Genomic DNA, 19,369 nt, shown 5'->3' with positions numbered 1-19,369 from the left:
TTGTGATTTGGGTATCTATTATTTATTGGCTCGACAAAACATCAAATTTTCTGCTCGAGCAATATGAAATAATTCAACTCAAACAATCTATTTCAACTGTTATGCCCTAAAATGTTTTCAAGGTACATAAGTTTCTTATTCGGAATTTACAAACTAACAAACATTTCAGACAAAAAGTGTGCAAATTTTGTTTTTCATAAAAAACATTTTGCTACAATTTTTAGAGAAACTGCAGAAGATAAGAAAGAATTGGAGAAAGAAATGGATGTGGTTTATTTGAAAATCCAAGTTGAGAATAAAAAAGCCAGAGATGAAAGAGAGTTCTTAAAAAGACAAAAGGCTTTTCATGTTAATTTTAATTATTTTTTTTGAGCAAGTCCCTGTACTAATACACACAACTTACACTCGGAAGCGGCTTGTTTAAAAAATTCATTTGCTCCAACATATTTTGCCGATTTTTACCCCCACCTCATGTGTTAATATGAGGATATCAAACTCTATCAACCAGTGTTAACTCTAAGCAAATTATGAGTGCGAAAGGGCTTCGCAGTCGAAAAAAAAAGTGCGAAAGTGCTTTTGCCGATTTTAACAAGTTAGGTGCCCTAGCCTTTCATATAACCCATTTAAAACGGCATAGATACTCAAAAAAGCGCTCTTCTGGTTAATATTATGAATTAAAGAGAAGCCTTTTCGTTAACCGAGTTCCCTTTAAGCGAATTCATGTTTAATTAAAACAAGCGAATTCATCGGCAACGAAATGACATATGCTAACACCTGCCGGGACAAAACTTTCATGCAATGTATCATGGTGTCAGTTGCTTACTCGCGTAAACAGCAAAGACTTTCACATTTGTTACTCCTTCCATCTAACAGACACGAGGCAGGCTGGAAACCATCTTAGTTACAGGGTGAATCGTTTGTACAAATCCGTGCAAAATAATCCCCCATCCCCCAAATATAAATAGTAATCAACTAATTAGGGTTAGGTGCGCTGGAAATTCAACTTTTCGATTTATCCCTAAACCTAATCTGATAAGTATTAATTTGTGATTTTGAACCACTTTGAAAGTCGCCACCCGCTGTTTTAAAAGATAAGTTAACCTGACTTCCCTCCGAAATATTACGAAGGATACTCCCCTGTTTTAGGAGATAGGTTGACCTACTTTCCTTTCAAACCTTTTTCTCCGAAATATTACACAAGATCACTTTGAAAATCCTCCCGTTTCGTGAGCTAGCGTGACCTTATTTCTCATTTATATTTATATTATACTATTTCAGAGCTTACCCAAAGACAAGTAATTTTTAAATGTCGACATGCCTTGGTTTGTGTGCGAGTTAGTTTAAATCGGGCAGAAAACTTAATATTTTGGCAAAATGTTTAGTAATGTCATGTACTTTCAGCATTCATAAATAGCACTCTTTTGTAATGCTGCTGACCTAGTATCAAATATTCGCATCACAACGCCACTTGCGAGGTTTCCATATATTTCAATTACACTTATAGGAACGATGACACCAAAGAGTTTTCTTTTGCGAAGGTACACTAAATATAACGAGGGTGATTCTTGAGAAAAACATGAATATAAAAAATAAACGAATGATATGATAGTGGATCCCAAATAATTTTGAGAGTGTCTCGAAATACCAATCCATTTGATAAATAATTTTCATTTGACCACATGAACGCTGATATCCTGGAAATTAATGTCGAAAGAGAATTACGCATTCTCAGATATCGGACATCCAGTCGCGATATTCAATCGTTCATATGCACAAATCTCACAAGTAATTGCTACCCAAGTTTGTAAAGTTTAGAAACCAACAAACAGAAAATAACTTATTCTAAAACACAATTAAAATTCGGCAATAAATTCGTCGCCAAGACGATGCCATACAAAACAAAAAAGATTTGGTCGCGAGAGTTACGTGAGATGACTGTCGTTGTTTTTTAAGCAGAATGTAAAAAAAATTATACTTAATAAATGGGAGTTACGACGCCCTTTACACATCGTGTGTATTAAACTTCCCTGGTAAGTACTTTGGTAAGTACTATTATTATTGTACTTCTACACCTGTTGGAGTATTTCGGACAATTTCGAATTTAAAATAAATGAAAACCCGACATATAATAAAGACGCAAAAGTAAAATGAACATTTATTGAAAAAGTTATTATTTAAGAAAGACAACATGATTGTACAATTCCGCCAAAACCTCGATGTTCGCAAGTGAGATGATAAATAAATACTTCCCTGTATTCGATCAATCAACTTTAGCGTATCGTTGTTCTGCCAACAAACAGCCGGGTGCAAAATATTTCCGTCCTGTGATATGTTCACAAATATTCTCGATATTAATATCATACCCTCGCGTATGTACTTTCTATTAGCTCTTTAGTGATCCCTTCCATCCTTGGCCAAGTCATGTTTCGAATATGTGAACATTTTATTCGACCATACGTGGCCGGCGGGATGTTAAAATTGTAAACAAGAGAGAGATAAAATTAATCGTGAATTTCGTTATAACGGCTTGTTTACGAATTGTTGCGCCTGTTATCGTCGAAAATAATTACATTTGTTGTATTTTGAGGCATTTAAGCAGTAAGAATTAGGGCATGACATCATCAAAATCGTCAAGTGAGATCTTGAAATTGCAAATTCCGTAAATAAAATTGTGAATTATTCGGTAACGAATTCAGCTTTAATGACCGTCGGGGTATTGTTTTGTTGAAAATTATTATTAATGTGAGAGCGCCAAAAACATACAGTCCATACCGATGCGACTTCAATTTATATGGTCGCACTTGGTGTGGCGCGTTTATTAATAGTGTAAAATAAATTAAACGAATATCAATTATAACCAAGCCTGTCAGCGTGTTTATTTTCTGTTGGCAGGAATCGTAAAATACCATCTTGAGACAAATTCACTTCTATTATAAAATCTTAATTTTCAGTTATTATCGTTATACAAATAACGTGTGGCAACTTTTTAATTTATCGTCGACCAAAAAACCGCCCCACACTCGTCCAAACGTGTGTCGAGCTTGAACGACAGGAAACACATTTTGCGATATAACCTTGTATTTTCGAAAACGGGTGTCCTGAAAAGTAAAATATGATCTAAATTAATCGCAAAAATGTTTTATTTTAAAAGTAACAAAACACATTTTTCGAGATACAACTGTATTTTCGGATACCGGGTGTCATGAAGAGTAAAATATGATCTGAATTAACCGTAATTAATGATTCATTCCAAATGTATCATAACGCATTTTTTGCGATATAACTTTGTATTTTCGAAAACGGGGCGTCACGAAAATTATTTATCTAATGTTCTATCGTTCTATCATTTTCGGGGAGAACCCTAGCCCGCGAAACGTCATTTAATTTAAAATAGAGAATGCTCCACGCATTCCAAAACGGAAAATCGCCAGTAAGTCGACAGGGATTCAACCCTCCGGATTCAGTATTCTATATCCCCCGTGTCAGAACTTTCTGAAGAATGGAACAAAGAACCCGTCAAACCGCCGCCGAAGGAGGGGAGTATTTTTTGCACTAATAATTAGGGCGTGACATTATCAAAATTGAAAGTCAAGAAACTGGTGAATTTGCAAATTCCATAAATAAAATTGTGAATTGCTCGGTAACATTTTAGCTATAATTATCGCCGGGGTATTGTTTTGTTAAAAACACGGTGAAACTTGAGGGAATTAGTTACAATTAGCGCCTGACCTCTATTAGGCACTCGAAAAAAAAAAGCACTCAAGCCCAATCTTTTTAGCATTAAGTCGCATACGTAAAATATCCTGTAAAAGAAGTGCTGTTCATTAACGTCATCTCGTCTTATGACCACGCAGAAATGCCTTTATTGCCGAATTATTCAATCACTATTTTAAATCAACATTCAGGATTGGCACAATTTCAGATTTGCGAAGTTTATCACCATAGAAAAACATGAGAAAGTTAAATATCGTCTTAATAAATATCTGCATCAGGGTATGGACAATAATATTACCATTCGCATAAAATTGGGACGGTAAATTTACAAATCTTGATAGGTAATATTAAAGCCAACGCAAATGTTAATTTGAGTCCTCAATGTCTTCAACAGCTGTTGCCGTTGTGAACGAACGGGTAAACCCGAAATATAAAACTTCGATGTCCGCCGACCCACAAGAATTCATATTTGTAAAAAAAAGAGGGCGGGAATATAGATTACCCAAAACCTGGATATCGCCGCCAAAACGATCGGTGACAAGAACAATTAGCGATTACAACGGAATTAACCAGTAAAAAGGCTTTGTTGCCGATTTTTTAATGTTTCCACCACGTTTATTCGGTACTCCTTAAAAATATTCGTTCAAAAAAATATTGAATTTTGCCCACCAGTCCTCGCATATCAATGAGAAATAGTTGTGTAAATATCGCAAAATTACGGAAAATGCCACTCCTTTCAACATTGTGATTACAATAAAATGGCACTTAATGGTATTTTGTGAATTTGGTGATTTTGCAAATCTGTGACATGCTGCTAAAAGTTTCGTCTGTTTGAAAATCGTGCAGTTTGGGCACAATTCATCCAAAGTTACTATAGCAGGTAACACTTTTATAGTCATTTTGAATTCATCGATATCATTGATAGTCACATGATCACTCTCTTCAAAGAAACGCACTGCGTATTATTCCAACATCTGGTTTCAATCACCCGGGAGCGTGTTTTGCGGGAGAAGCGGAATCGGTGTGCTTGTATAATAATCATATTATAAACAAGAATTTTGCCGTTAATGCAAAAGCTTTATCTCCTATGTCTGCATCTCATAGGTTAGAATTCCTGTAAATATTGTATGATATGCAGAATTGAGTTACAAAAGTACTAGTATGTTATTTATTTGTCAACTACTCGAAAATATTTGTTAACTTTGAATTTTTATTCCATTCAAAATCGGAAAAAAGTGCTATTTCTTTTCAAAATCGGAAAAAAGTGCTATTTCGCAGTCCCTAAAAAAAGTTGCGAAAGTGCTTCGCAATTTTCGCAAAAAAGTGCGCTAATAGTGAACACTGCTATCAACCATGCTCTCAAATTTTGTCAAAAAAGCTGTGTAAATTCACACTGTCACGTTAGTTCTGGTAACTAATTGAAATAGCTTAACTGTAGAGTGTAGACCATTTCATATTGTAAAGTGAGTCCCAACTGAAAAGTGATGCAATTCAAATTATTTATATATCAGCTTTTGAACAAATTTTATTTTGATGCAACACAAAACCAGTATAACCAATGATGAAGCCAATATGTACTCAAGACAGATTTCTAAAACTAACTCAAGATCTGATTATGGAGCTGCTTTTCTGGCTCAGACCCATTTGCACCCAGTTGTTGAATCTTTGCATGTTATAGTTATGCTCAGTGATGAGCTGGAAAAATCGTAACAACCGGAACGCACCTAATTCGCAAAAATGTAATACATTCACAACACTACGCGGACATTTACAGAACTGCAATGAACTGTGAAGAAATTATATGAAATGTGTTCGTGTAAAATTACAAGAGTATTCATAGCAATTCAATACTAATCTTATTATAAAAGGTATAGAATGAATATTCATGGGGTTAAAGATCGGGGAAACATCTAATACACGTTACTGCTGTACTAATTATTATTTGCGTTATGTGACGTAAAAAGACTTAATAACAGTGGCGGCGCGTCAATAGGGCCAACCGGGGCAATGCCCCGGTTGTTTTTTCGGTATAATAAAAAATATTCGAAAAATACCTCAATATCGGTTGCACAGACTGTCTACACTAGCCATATTCTCCCGACATGGTTCATTTTTCGCTCGCAAAGCCTTCGCCGAACGTCGACGGGGCGATGCCAATTTTGCCCCGGTTGCTCATTGTATATCGTATTCTCTCTTTTATCTTCCACTCGCCGCGATTGTCTCGTTTGTTTTCTGTTTCTTTTACTAAATCATCGGGGCCGATCGGGGCTAGCCCCGAAATTATGACGACACAATGCCGACGTTTCTTACAACAACGTGTTGACATATTCACGCATTCCTTCTCGTTCGTTGGTTGCTTGAAGAGTTGATAGTTTCCTCGCCTTCGTTTTTGTCGCTTGTTTCGCTGTTTGAATCAGTTAGAGACCTTTAGTCCATTTGCTTTCGATTTTCCACATTCCTTCTGAGCTCCTCACTTCTTTCCGGCTTCGCATTTCTTAGCCTTAGACCTCATAATGAATAAGGTTGATGCACTACTTCGCACTCCGTTTTCGCAGCTGCCGCTGGAACAAAAATTAGAGGTACAACGTCTTGGGCCTTATCAACCAAAAAATTGTTCACTGGAACAATCCCATGACGGAGGAAAGCGTCGGCGTACATTCTGCGCAGAAACTTGGTATAAAAAACACGAATGGTTGTGTTACAGCGAGGACAAAAATGCACTTTTTTGTTTTTATTGCCTACTTTTTGCTACCGCCCGTGACTCACGTTGGTGTAAATTTGGTTTTAGAGATCTTAAACATCTTTCCGAGCGTGCCAGGGATCATCAATCTTCTATGGAGCATCTGGACAATGCAGTAAAATACCGAACATTCGGAAATGTTAATATTGCAGCACAGTTGGATGAAGGACGCGCGGTTTCTATTCGTCGGCACAACCAAAACGTCGAGAAAAACCGCCATGTTCTCGGTCGATTGATAGATGTTTTGAAGTTCATTGGTTGTCACGAGCTGTCCCTCCGTGAGCAAGATGAACGGGCTGGCTCTTCTAATAGAGGGGTATTTTTGGATATGGTGGAATACACCGCATCCCTAGATACAGTATTGAGAGATCACAGTGAGAGATTTCACAGCTTTGTACCAATCGTTGATCGCACCGCTTGCGGGATATCGGCTGTACTGAAAGAAGTGTTACAGACTTACAACGCGAAGTCAAAATTGATAGCTCAAACTTATGACGGCGCGGCAGTCATGAGTGGGTCGAAACATGGTGTTCAAGTTTATATAAAAGATGATTTTCCTCATGCGCATTTTTTACATTGTTATGCACACCAATTTAACCTCGTTATTAAAAATATGTGTCGTAATACCCCTCTCGTCCGTATATTTTTTACAAATGTTCCGGGGTTTTCTTCATTTTTTTCCGTTTCGCCGAAGCGCTCTGACCTCCTTCGCCAGATATGTAGCCGCCGTCTCCCAGCTTGTGCACCAACACGTTGGAACTTCCAATCACGCGTGGTGCAGGGCGTGTCCGAAATTAGGTCTGAGCTCATTGAGTGTTTCAATGGCATTCAGAGCTCTCCGGTTAGGGACGAACGCTCCGTGAGGGAAGCGGCAGGTCTAAAGCGTCTGCTAGAAGATGGTGAGTTTTCATTTTTTCTCGCTTTTTTCTCCACAATATTCTATCACGTGGATGTATTATACGGCGTATTGCAGTCAAGGCTAATGGATGGAGCGTCTGTGCAGTCGTGTATTCCAGACTTCTGCGATGCTGTATCTCATATCCGGGAAACAATAAAATACGACGACACATGGAGTGCTTCTTTACGTCGCGGGCAAACAACGCAGTGTTTGATTTTGTCTGCAAAGGAATGCTGTGACATTCTGGTGAATCAAATAGGCGATCGTCTGCGCACTGAACACCTTGCCGCGTTCTCTTTGATGAACCCCAAAAATTTTTCAAAATTTGCACGTCAATTTCCCATCCATTTGTTGGCTACTGTCTCCAAATTTTACCCCATGATAAACGTGGGTAAATTGGAAAATGAATTGCGATGTATATACACCAATCAAACTTTTTTGAACATCACATCAACTTGCGCGCTCTATGGGTTCCTCATAGATAACACTCTAGTAACTACCTTTGCGGCGTCTGCAAAATTTCTGGACATTATTTTGACGACGCCTATTTCTTCCGCCGACGCAGAGCGAACATTCAGCACGCTGAAGCGTATTAAAACGTATCTCAGAAACACAATGAAGTAAGATAGATTAAATTCCTTGGCTGTTTTATCCATTCACAGAGACGTTATTTCTGGGATGCATGACTTTAATCAGCGCGTTATTGAGCATTTTGCTTCCAAGAAACTGCGGCGTGTTGCATATATGTTCAAGCAGTAGAAGTCTAGCAGCATATATATCTATGAGTGACTGACGCATGTCCATATCTTTGCATTACCTTTCCTTTCTTCATAGTAACGTTTTAAACCTTATTTTAGGTTTTGTCTGCTTTCCCGAAGTTTCTGTTAATATGTCATTGTATTTATCTGGGTAAATATTGCCTTTCCTTTTGGAAGAGGTTTCAAAATAAACTATGTCGGTATTTATTAATCCCTTGACTTGGACCGGTTTTAAAGACACTTTCTTATCGTTAAAAATTGTCGCTTTTGCCGATTGGTTGTTACCGATGGAATGGTTTTTATACTCATAAAATGATGGGAGAACTTACAGCGCTCATCCTGTCCCCGTCGATGGGGGTGACTTGGTCCCGCAGTAACTTGCCCCGGTTGTCAAAATGACCACGCGCCGCCACTGCTTAATAATATGATGTAACAAAACACAAATTAATAACTAAGTTTACAAGAGAAACTGAACTTTTTGTCCCCTAATTTTATTTCAACAAAAGGAACGCAAATGCAGTAAAATTCCAAACAACCGAACGTCGTTCCGGTACGTTCCGGCTACAGCTCACCACTGGGTATGCTTATAAACAAAAAATATGTCATGTTCAAGTGTTGTGTTGCCTTTTTCATATTACTGTATTACCAGAAAGAATGGAATATCATGCATTCGATTTTGTTATTTACAGGAATTAAATATAAGAAGCCTGCAAGTCATATCTGAATCTAAAAGCAATGACTTTATTCGCATTATGAATCAGGTATGATATGCTGACATGATCAATAAAATCTATAGGAAGTGAAAAATGGATTTTAAAAAAAAAAAGATATTTATTTCTATGAAAAAAAAAGTTGGGAAGAGACGGTTCATTTTATTTTTCAAAACATGAGACATACAATATATGGGGCCTAATTATACGAGTGGTCAAGGCCACACTTGGGCACAGTAATAGTTCATTTGATTTGTTGCAATGCATGGCGTTGCCAGAAACTTTTACTTGTCTTTTATTTTTAATTTCAGTATGAGAAGACATATGAGAAACACTTTGAAAACATCGCCAGAAAAAACAAGAAAAAAGTTTTGAAGGAATTTGATGAAGAAACGAAAGATCTAAGAGATTCTATAGAAGAGAAAATATTGGAGGCAAAGAATGAATTGGAAAGAAAAATAGATGAATTATCGGAAAGAGGAATTCAAAGAAACGACAAAAACCTTGTAAGTATTACACAGGGTAGAATTACTACCAAGAACCAATGCGCTTCAGAAGTATGTACACCAAGATGGCGGACACCGGTCTGTATTATGTATACTAGTTTAGGGTTAGGCTATAATTTTATTCCATTTTTTTCTTATTTTAGTTCTATTGCGAGTTCGAGAGCTAGCCAAGTAACCCAAATCCATGAAGAAAAAATTAGTTCATCAACCACATATGTTTTGTAGCAATGAATTTGAACAGTCACATTCTTATTTTAAAAAGTCTAAACAAATATTGCTGCTTATTGTATATAATATTTTTCTGTGCCAAATGGTGTGAAAAACTTTTTGATAATAACAAAATAATTTGAATTACAAACGCATACGCCACATTTAAACATCAGCTTCCTGATAGATATATAACACCCATTGGATATTTTTCAATTTTGAATATTCTTAATTTAATCGAGGAAATATTGAATGATCAATGTGCTACGTTCCACATTTTCTTGTAAAAGGAAAATTACAAAACTATCTCTAAAACACATTAGGAGACTAGCACATAGGAAAAGTGAAAATAAGGTAACCTATATTTTTTGAAGAAATGGAATGAAACTCAAGTGGACAATGCAGTCAAACAGTATGTTTTGAAGTACCAGGAAAAACTAAACGAGGTATTCACTATTTTTGTTTGTGTATTCATTCCAGCAATCATAAATAACAAATGGCTATTTTTCGGAGAAACTGCTGTTCATCATCGTCTACCTATTTTTTTTCAACTTGGGTATGGGATTTGAATTTTGCTTTAGTTGGAACTAATTTGACACAGTAAATATTTTTTAAGCTGATGCAGAAATCTTACTTGAAATCCAGTGGTTTTGAAGTGGTTGAGAGACGGTTCTTGGACCATGTTGACGCCCAAGTTGAAGAGGATGAAGCAATTAAAGAAAGAATCAGAAATGAAATAAAAAACAAAACCGAACAGGCTAAGATACAGAATAAGAAGAATAAAATCTACAGGTCTGTTACAGAAACTAAAGATACAATTTTAAAATATTTGGGGGTAGAAGTGCTAATCATCACTTTTCCCGTCTGGGTTCCTCTGGCTGTGCTTGGATTAGTGGTGGTTGGAACTGGAGTTGCGGTAGTCAAGGTTAAAGATGGCATTAAGGAAAAAATAAAATCCAGAAAGTAGTTTCAAAGAAAGGGGAATTATCATGATATGTATCATATTTTAAATTTCCCATTAATTTATCAATACTGAAGTAATCATCGAATATTGAAACTTTTCTATAATGCTTAGCTCAGTAATTGTTTTTAAGTGTGAGGGGTGGGGAAGAAACTGCAGCATCTGAGATAATTTCACGCAGTTTGCGATATTTTGTCCAAAAAAAATAATAGAGTGGTTATCCATGGATAACGTTCTGCTTATCTGGCCTCATGATAACTACATTTAACATTACTCACTTTTCATTGTGCATAGTAGCGTCTTAAGGCATCAAAAAACATCCTTAATTAAAAAAAATTCTGGTATAGACAGATTTGGAAGTGAGCTCTGACTCTGTATGCAAATTTTTACCTACCGTAAATCTTTACATAAATTTGAAGGATTCACTTTAAGATATACTGAGGATACTCTAATCGCTGAGCAACTCACTAGAAATACAATAATTGAAATTTTGTGCACATGTAAATGCAATGAAAACCACTCCTCTTGTAAGTGAAAAACTCTTATGTGTTTTAATATGCTGATTGACATATATTAAATGTTGTTATTGATATGTGATTTACGGTATATACTAATGTAACCAAGTCTGAATTACTCTAAAAGCAATTCTATCAAAAGTTTGGAGTAAATTCTTGGGAAGTTTCGTTATGAAGAAAGCATGCATATTTATCACTAATACATGTTGACTTCTTATTATTTGGAATTCATATTTATGTTCCCTCATAATCAGTGGTGGGATTCAGCCTGTTACTAGTTACTGTCAATAGATTTTTGCATATTATCTGACACACCGATTTTTGAAATCACATGTTTTTTTTTCAAAATTAGCAGGTAACAGTTATACATTGTGTTGGGATAATAAGTATAATTGTAGAAATTTTCCTTTTGTGATTGGTTGCCTCAAAATTGAATTGTTGCATCACAACTTCAAGTCATGAGATGACAACTGCTTTTTAGTGTGGCTGTTAGCAGTGATGGGATTGACCCGGGTCGCACCATTCGCTGGAACTATGGATTGCATCCTGTTCTTGCAACTACTTTAATATATACAGCAATAAACACAATTCTTAAGTTCATCAAAAATTTCGATGCTAATTTTGATGTAATGATGCTTTCTCAACCATTATTTTGGAATGTTAATTAGAAAGTAATTAAAAAATAATCAGTTTATTTGCTAAAAAACATGACTTTTTGTGACAAAACCGGCTGAAAAATATGACTTTTATGATGAAACCGGCTGACAAAAAATTTGAATCCCACCATGGTTCTAATTTGTGCCTTCACAAGGTGATCATTTTTCAGATGTATTTATTATTATGCTTATTAATTAATAGATGATATAAGGTTATATTATAATTTATTGCATGATTTCTTCCATGTTCTGTGCTGCTGATTAGAGCCAATTTACACTTTGTTTTAATTGCTAGAAATGGTTATTCCGCAGAAAATAGATAATTAAGGATGTTATCAGTGGAGGTTTTTGGTCATTACACCCTAAAAATTGACTGCATTGGTAAAATTACCCCAATCTTGACCCTTATATTCTTCATACCCCTTCTAAGAAAATGCTTCCTATATGTTTACTGACTATTTGTGAAATATTGTAATATTTGAAAAATATTCACATATCATTTATTAAAATATTTGGCACTCCCGAAGTATGTGAACCAAGATGGCGGACACCGGAACGTAGTATGTGTTCCAGGTTAGGGTTAGGTAATAATTTCAGGTACAAATACGACGGGAGTAACTTGGCTAGTCCCCAAACTCGTAATAGTACTAAAATATGGAAAATCAGAATAAAATTATGGCCTAACCTTAATTAACACGGTACACATATTACGTTGCGGTGTCTGCCATCTTGATTGACATACCTCGAGAGTACCAATATTTAACATACACTTTGTCACAGAGTTATGATGTATGAGACTGCACTTTCAAATGAATACTTCCACAGCTCTAGTCTGATCAGGGCTTTGTTACTAATTTCTACCCATTTGAAAGCCCATTTGAAATTGCTTTTGAAAAGTTAATTTTTTTTAGTTAAGTTAAGTTTAGTTATGAAGATTTACAAATATCTTTATATGTTTATAATAATTTTATGACTCCTAGATATAATGCTCCCACTTATGTATATTCCTGCTATATATTTGATGCCTATTCTTTAATTCAACTTTAAATAAAATTATGTGACACTCTTATATTGTCTTGAACAGGATGGGTTTGGGTGGAAGTCAAGTTTGTTCTGATTCTGCCAGTTTGAAGCAGGACTTTATAAGAGTGTGACATCAGGTGTAAAAAATTTTAACATTGAAGAAAACCAAATGTGAACCACCAAACTTGTGCTTTATGGTTGGTGTCACGTCTTTTGATAGCCCGGAATCTATATCGACGAGACAATGGAAACGTATCGAACGCGCCACTCTCAGCCCCTTTGTCCACAAACAAGACACGTGCATAAATCACTTCTTTATATTCTTGGCAAAGAACAGCTTTCTTAAATAAATAAAACAAAATTGATTAACATAAGTCAAAGCATATAACAACAACAAAAGGCAAATTTCTCACCAAACGTTTTCCGATCCGGGAGGCTAACACAACGTTTTCCGATCCGGGAGGCTAACACAATTACAATATATAACAGATAAATAAACAGTCCACAATACAGACAAATATCTGCGACTCTTTACACGACGAATACATGATGCAAATGACCGAAAGGAAAACGCTAAACCAGACAATAGATAATAATACTAATTTACGCTACAAACAAAGGGTAATAATGGGTCTACAATGATTGGATGCAAGGCAGAGCACGATGCACTGCATACAGTGGCAAAATATACGACAAACGTACGTTTACAACGTAACATACCCCCACCCGAATATATGACCCAGGGAATATATTCTAAAAAATTAAACGTTGTAAATGAAACAATAATTCGATCCACTATTTTTGTTCTTCTAGAAATCGACATAGTTTAGTAATGGGTCGTCTGACAACATTTGTGCCGGTTCTCACCAACACTGAGCGGACGAGTCCATGTTTGTCTGGGAAGGTATTTATAACCCTTCCAACAGTCCATCGACCGCGAGGAATCGATTCATCAACTAGCAGAACCATATCGTCGACTTTGAAGTTATCACGTCCTTTCGTCCATTTTGACCTTTGTGTTATTGTTGGCAGGTACTCCTTTATCCATCGACGCCAGAATTCATCAGCCAGATATTGTACCTGGCGCCATCGCTGTCGAACGTAGCAATCACGCTTCGTGAATACACCTGGTGATACATTTGGTGACGAACCAACAAGTAGTAGATGGTTGGGCGTCAACGGTTCAATCAGCTGAGTGGTCCATTATCACTGGAGTTATCGGTCTGGAATAAGTATCGATTCCACTTCAACTAGTAGTGTCTCCAACTTCTCATGAGTAATCGATTGACCTGTCAACAATACAGATAGAATTCGTTTAGTTGATTTAATCATTCTTTCAAAAACGCCACCCATATGACTGGCGTATGGAGGATTAAAGTTAAATTCTACGTCACGTTGACGTAGTTTGCAATACTTTGCTCGTTCCATTTGCTAATTGATTCTTTCAATTCGCGACAAGCACCTACAAAATTGCTTCCATTGTCGCAATATATGTGAACAGGACGACCTCTGCGTCCAGTAAAGCGTCTCAATGCGTCAATGAAGTCGTCTGGCTCTTTGGGTTTATCACAGGATGATGTGGCAATAACCATTTTGTTGGATAGATGTTCGGCGACCTAGGACTGTCATCTATACGAGCGTATCCTTTATCAACATAATCATTCAATGTCTGAATATATTTTTGGTGCAATGTGTCATCTTTTAAAAGACGTCGCTTTAACTGACGAAGGCGATTCTCCGCCACTTTCTGATTACATGGTAACTCGCGATGATTGATTTTCCACAATAAAGATAGCTCGTAATGTCCATCAACAAATTTGAGTTTGTCTTCCATGCAACTACGCGCTATTCTATCTTCGCGGGAAGTTTTAGTGTCACAAATACTGGGGACGTCAGCAAAATCCGTACGCCAAAGTCGCTCAATCTGCGACGCCAAAGGATTTTTATCAACGAAATTAATGCAAGTGTTTTCATAGACGGTCAGAGACGGACCCATAAGAGACCACCCCAGAGGGGTTTTCATCGCAATCGGCTGTTGACTCCGACCCTTTCTAAATTCCTCCCACACAAACACTTCGGGAACATCCGCTCCTATCAGCAAAGTCACTTCACCGTCGTGTATTCGAGGAAAGTCGATATCAGACAAATAGGATAGCTTACGCAAGGAACTGCGCGAGGGCAGCTTATTGGGCTTTATGGGCAAGTTACTGACGCACAATACATTGGGCAATTCAATGCAATCGTCATGTCCGTCAATTTCTTTAACGAGTAGAGGGGACAACTTCTTTGCTTTAACACATTTGGGACGATTACCAACAGTTTGCAATGTAACATCTATAGGCACCCCGGTTAGATTTAATTTGTTCATCAATTTCACACTACACATGGTGGTTGTAGAAGCACAGTCCAAAAGAGCGTATGTATCAAAAGCCCTGTTGCCAGCAGTTACTGTCACCGGGACGATATTCATGTAAACACCGGTGTTCCCTTGTTGCTTTGCGGGCGCCAATTTATTAGCGTGAACGTCGTGATCCGCATGGTTCATCGAGGTACCGACGGAACAAGTCTGTTTACTAATACCATCTCGCCGTGTAGGTGTCTCGAAATCGCGATGCAACAAAACATGATGGAACGGATACTTACAATCGTGAATGGGGCAACTTTCATTCTGGGTGCACTGTCTAAACATATGCCCTCGTCTTAAGCATTTGAAGCACAACTGATTCCGTCTAGCCACGTTATATCGTTCGTACCATGAAAGGACTTTAAATTTCTTACAGTTGAATAATTCGTGAGAGAAATTACAACACGGGCAGTGCCAATTTGAACCACTAGCAGAAATAGCAAAAGCACTACCTTTCGCCTTAGAATTTTCATAATAATTTGATTGCCTTCTATCTCTTCGGGCAAAACGAAAGTCTGATCTTGAAACATTAGCTTGCTCGGTGACAAATTTAGAGAGGTCGTTGTAACTAGCTTCACGATCCTCCGTTTCTAAAATTGTTGCCACTTTGAAATCCCAAGCGTTTTGCGACTCTGGTGGCAATCGTTTAACAATGGCCAGCAAATTGTCAAAATTATTAAGATTGTCGTACTCACTGATTTCTCCAAGAACTAAGCCACATTTCCGCATCAGTCGCGCATACGCTTGCATACCTTTCGCGTCGTCAAAGTTCAACTTCGGACCACGCTTCAACCTGTCCAAACAGGTGCGGGAAATGACATGATCTTTACCATATTCATTCTTCAGCTCTCTCATAGCTTCGCGATATCCGCGACTCGGTTCCATCATTGAGCAATGATCAATGGCATTTTTCGCTTCGCCCTGGCACAGCTGTAACAAATAACTCAGACGTACGTTATCATCATCTACAAGATCTGTAACATGGGCCTTAAAGTTGCGGATAAAGGAATAATATTTCATTGGATCACCTGAAAATTTTGCAATTTCTGGTTTGGGTAGATCGACAGTTCTGCGATGTAAAGCATGGTTCAAACGTGGAGGCACAGGATTAGCTGAGCTACTATCAGCTGTGTGTGTTGGAAAAGTCGGCAAACGCCGTGGAGTATTTTCACGACCGTTATCAATGAGCTGTGATTTAGGTGGGAAATCGCGGGATTTCACGCTATTGTCGTGCCTAATTCTATCTACTGTTACCCACCGCAAAAATTCGCCATCGCTCATTTCCCAAACCTTTGATTCTGTTTCAGCAGCCTTTAAAGCGTGTCTTGTCTGAAGCTTACGCAAGTCGTATTCTAAAGCTGAGAGTTCTTGACGGGCCTTTAGGCGTGCCAGCTCCAACTTCACTCTTGCATTCCGGACGGAGAAAGTCGATGACGCTGAAGAACTCACGTCGCTAACGTCACTGGAACTCCTGCAAACATCTAGATGAGTTTTAAATTCATTAAAACTGCCAGGAGCATTGCTAATCATTGCCTGATGTTGGTCATCCGACCTACCACCGGTTGCCATTATTGAGAACCCGAATTAATGTTTGAAACCCTTTGGTTGAAAACTTGAGAATTTTGGTATTAACGTTAATATCATTGAAAACTTCACAAATTATGTTTGGAGACTTGAAATCGTTTGAATTTTGAAGCCCGTTTGAAAACTTTTATGTCACGTCTTTTGATAGCCCGGAATCTATATCGACGAGACACAATGGAAACGTATCGAACGCGCCACTCTCAGCCCCTTTGTCCACAAACAAGACACGTGCATAAATCACTTCTTTATATTCTTGGCAAAGAACAGCGGTTTTCTTAAATAAATAAAACAAAATTGATTAACATAAGTCAAAGCATATAACAACAACAAAAGGCAAATTTCTCACCAAACGTTTTCCGATCCGGGAGGCTAACACAATTACAATATATAACAGATAAATAAACAGTCCACAATACAGACAAATATCTGCGACTCTTTACACGACGAATACATGATGCAAATGACCGAAAGGAAAACGCTAAACCAGACAATAGATAATAATACTAATTTACGCTACAAACAAAGGGTAATAATGGGTCTACAATGATTGGATGCAAGGCAGAGCACGATGCACTGCATACAGTGGCAAAATATACGACAAACGTACGTTTACAACGTAACAGTTGGTTCACCACACTGAATGTAAACAACATATATGCTTGTCAATAGTTACACAAATTGCTGGTACCATAGCAAATGCAAGTATGCATGTATGTAATGATAATCTATCTACGCTTTTACGAGACAAATAAACATACATATGAACATGTGAATTTTATGCGATGTGGCGCATCGTGTTAATCGTTAGAGTACGATCGTCGTCGCACATAGGGGTACCCTACGTGGGTTCTCAGGTTCGAATCGCACGCGGGGATATTTACGCACGAGAGGATTGTCGGACTCCACGTCGGTGTAGGGTTGTGGTAGACCTACCATACGTCCCGATTTGGCCGGGACAGTCCCGGTTTCAACATCTGTCCCGGTTAGCAAAATGTCCCGGAATTTTACTTTGGTGAAATTTTCAAAATGAACTCCAACTTGATGCAAAATTATGAAATAATTCCGTCCCAAAAGGCATAACTTTGCTTTAACTCGAGACTTATTTTAATATCTTAATTTTTTTACCTTATTAGGTTGAATAAAAAATCGCGCATAGCTTAAGAAATCCTTTAGTTGAGAATAATGAGTGACGTTCATTGCGTCATTTTTCTATTGACTTCAATGAAAATACGTATAATTTGTGACTTAGTGTTGCTTAAATTAGCATATATTTTCCTTTAAATAAAGTAAAAAAAATTTTATTCAATCTAAGTAGAATACTTTATTATGCAAAATTAAAGCTTAAACATATAGAATAAAGGTTTGCCAAGCTCAGGCCTTCGGCCTTTCGTCCATTTATTTCATTCATAGTTTAGGGTTTGTCCCGGATTATGCCCAAAAATTTATGGTAAGTCTAGGTTGTGGGATATAATGTGTTTCGATGATGTCTGTATTTCACTGCCTCCAGCAGTGTATGATAATATATCCTCTTCACTCCACTGCTTCACTCCTCACTGTCCACTGCTACAATAGCGTACGACTTATATAGAAGTTCGACGCTATCGTAAACAGATTCACAGTGACGTGTTAAATGAATTATACTTTTGCTAAAGTAAAGCGACAATTTGAGTTTTAGCCTTATTGGTACAAACGTGTTAGTCAAGTGCTTAGCCTTATTGGTACGAACGTGTTAGTGTAGCATCCACCCCCGCAACCCCCGCGGTCGCGGGAGGGCCCACAGCGCATAGGGGCCCAAGCGGTTAGAATTTAGAAATTTGAGCCGCAAAACCAAAAGCTGCATTGAAAAACCAGTAATGCACATCTTATAACGTTGATGTTAGTTCTGCTCAAATCGTTTTGTTACGTAACAATGCCAGGAAGTCGTCGATTTTCGGCGTCTTGTGGTTTGATCGCACTGGCAAAATTACGACGGCTGTCAGAATGATGTCGAAAGCAAAACCTCTCAGTGGCGCACAGAAACGCAGAAGAGGAAAAACGTATGAAACAAATTAAAGTAACCAAGATAAACGGCAAATTTTAGATTACCATTGCCTTTTGATAGCGACATGTTATGCTTTTTGACGAAATAAAAAAAGCGTTGTTTTAGCTTATGTCCGAGAGTTTTTTTAGGGTCATTTCCACGAAATACTTTTGCGGGGGGGGGGGGGGGGGGGGGACGAGAGTCTTGCTACGCCACTGCTCCCGGGATAAATATGTAAATTCTATCCTATCCTGATAAGGGGCTGGTGCTATGTGATGTTGCCCTCCTTTTCATTAGATTAATTCGAGTTATAGGCAGTGATAAGCTGGAAAAATCGTAACAACCGGAACGCACCTAATTCGCAAAACTGTAATATATTCACAACACGACGCGGACCTTCGAGGAACTGCGGAGAAATTATAATATAAAATATGTTTGTGTAAAAGTATAAGAGTATACATAACAATTCAATACAAATCTTAATATTAGAAAGGCATGGAATGAATTTTCATGAGGTCGGGGAAACATCTATTACACCTTACATCTGTACTAATTATTTGCGGGATGTGACGTAAAAAAAATTACGAATCATGAAGTAACAAAACATAAATTAATACCTAAGTTTACTAAAGATACTAGACTTTTTGTATCACAATTTTATTTCAACAACAGG

At 37.5% G+C, this 19,369-nt stretch overlaps 2 protein-coding genes across 2 annotated transcripts in view; one reads left to right on the top strand and one right to left on the bottom strand.

Moving 5' to 3' along the window:
* Window positions 1–12,734, top strand: part of LOC120333548 (uncharacterized) — a 31,151-nt gene extending 18,417 nt beyond the window's left edge. Inside the window, exons 15-19 of the mRNA XM_078114035.1 lie at window positions 225–348; window positions 8,800–8,871; window positions 9,132–9,326; window positions 9,908–9,979; window positions 10,150–12,734. Coding sequence (XP_077970161.1) covers window positions 225–348; window positions 8,800–8,871; window positions 9,132–9,326; window positions 9,908–9,979; window positions 10,150–10,500 — 814 coding nt within the window. The 3' untranslated portion in view covers window positions 10,501–12,734. The remainder of the gene's footprint in view (window positions 1–224; window positions 349–8,799; window positions 8,872–9,131; window positions 9,327–9,907; window positions 9,980–10,149) is intronic.
* A 417-nt stretch (window positions 12,735–13,151) lies between these two features.
* On the bottom strand, window positions 13,152–16,661 carry LOC144425039 (uncharacterized). The gene is made up of 2 exons (XM_078114177.1): window positions 15,788–16,661; window positions 13,152–13,977 (listed from the first exon to the last, which is right to left on the bottom strand). The coding sequence occupies exons 1-2, from the start codon at window positions 16,659–16,661 to the stop codon at window positions 13,904–13,906; spliced, it is 948 nt and encodes a 315-aa protein (XP_077970303.1). The 3' UTR covers window positions 13,152–13,903.
* Between the last annotated feature and the right edge of the window lie 2,708 nt (window positions 16,662–19,369).

This window comes from Styela clava, chromosome 1, assembly GCF_964204865.1.
Source record: "Styela clava chromosome 1, kaStyClav1.hap1.2, whole genome shotgun sequence".
Lineage (NCBI taxonomy): Eukaryota > Metazoa > Chordata > Ascidiacea > Stolidobranchia > Styelidae > Styela > Styela clava.
Note: the sequence above shows the minus strand (reverse complement) of the source record. Positions and strands in the feature narration are given on the sequence as shown.

Coding starts and splice junctions, on each gene's coding strand:
- LOC144425039 (XM_078114177.1), bottom strand. CDS start 16,661: ATGGCAACCGGTGGTAGGTCGGATGACCAACATCAGGCAATGATTAGC. Junction 13,978..15,787: donor CTTAGTTCTTGGAGAAATCA/GTGAGTACGACA, acceptor TATTGTTGACAG/GTCAATCGATTACTCATGAG.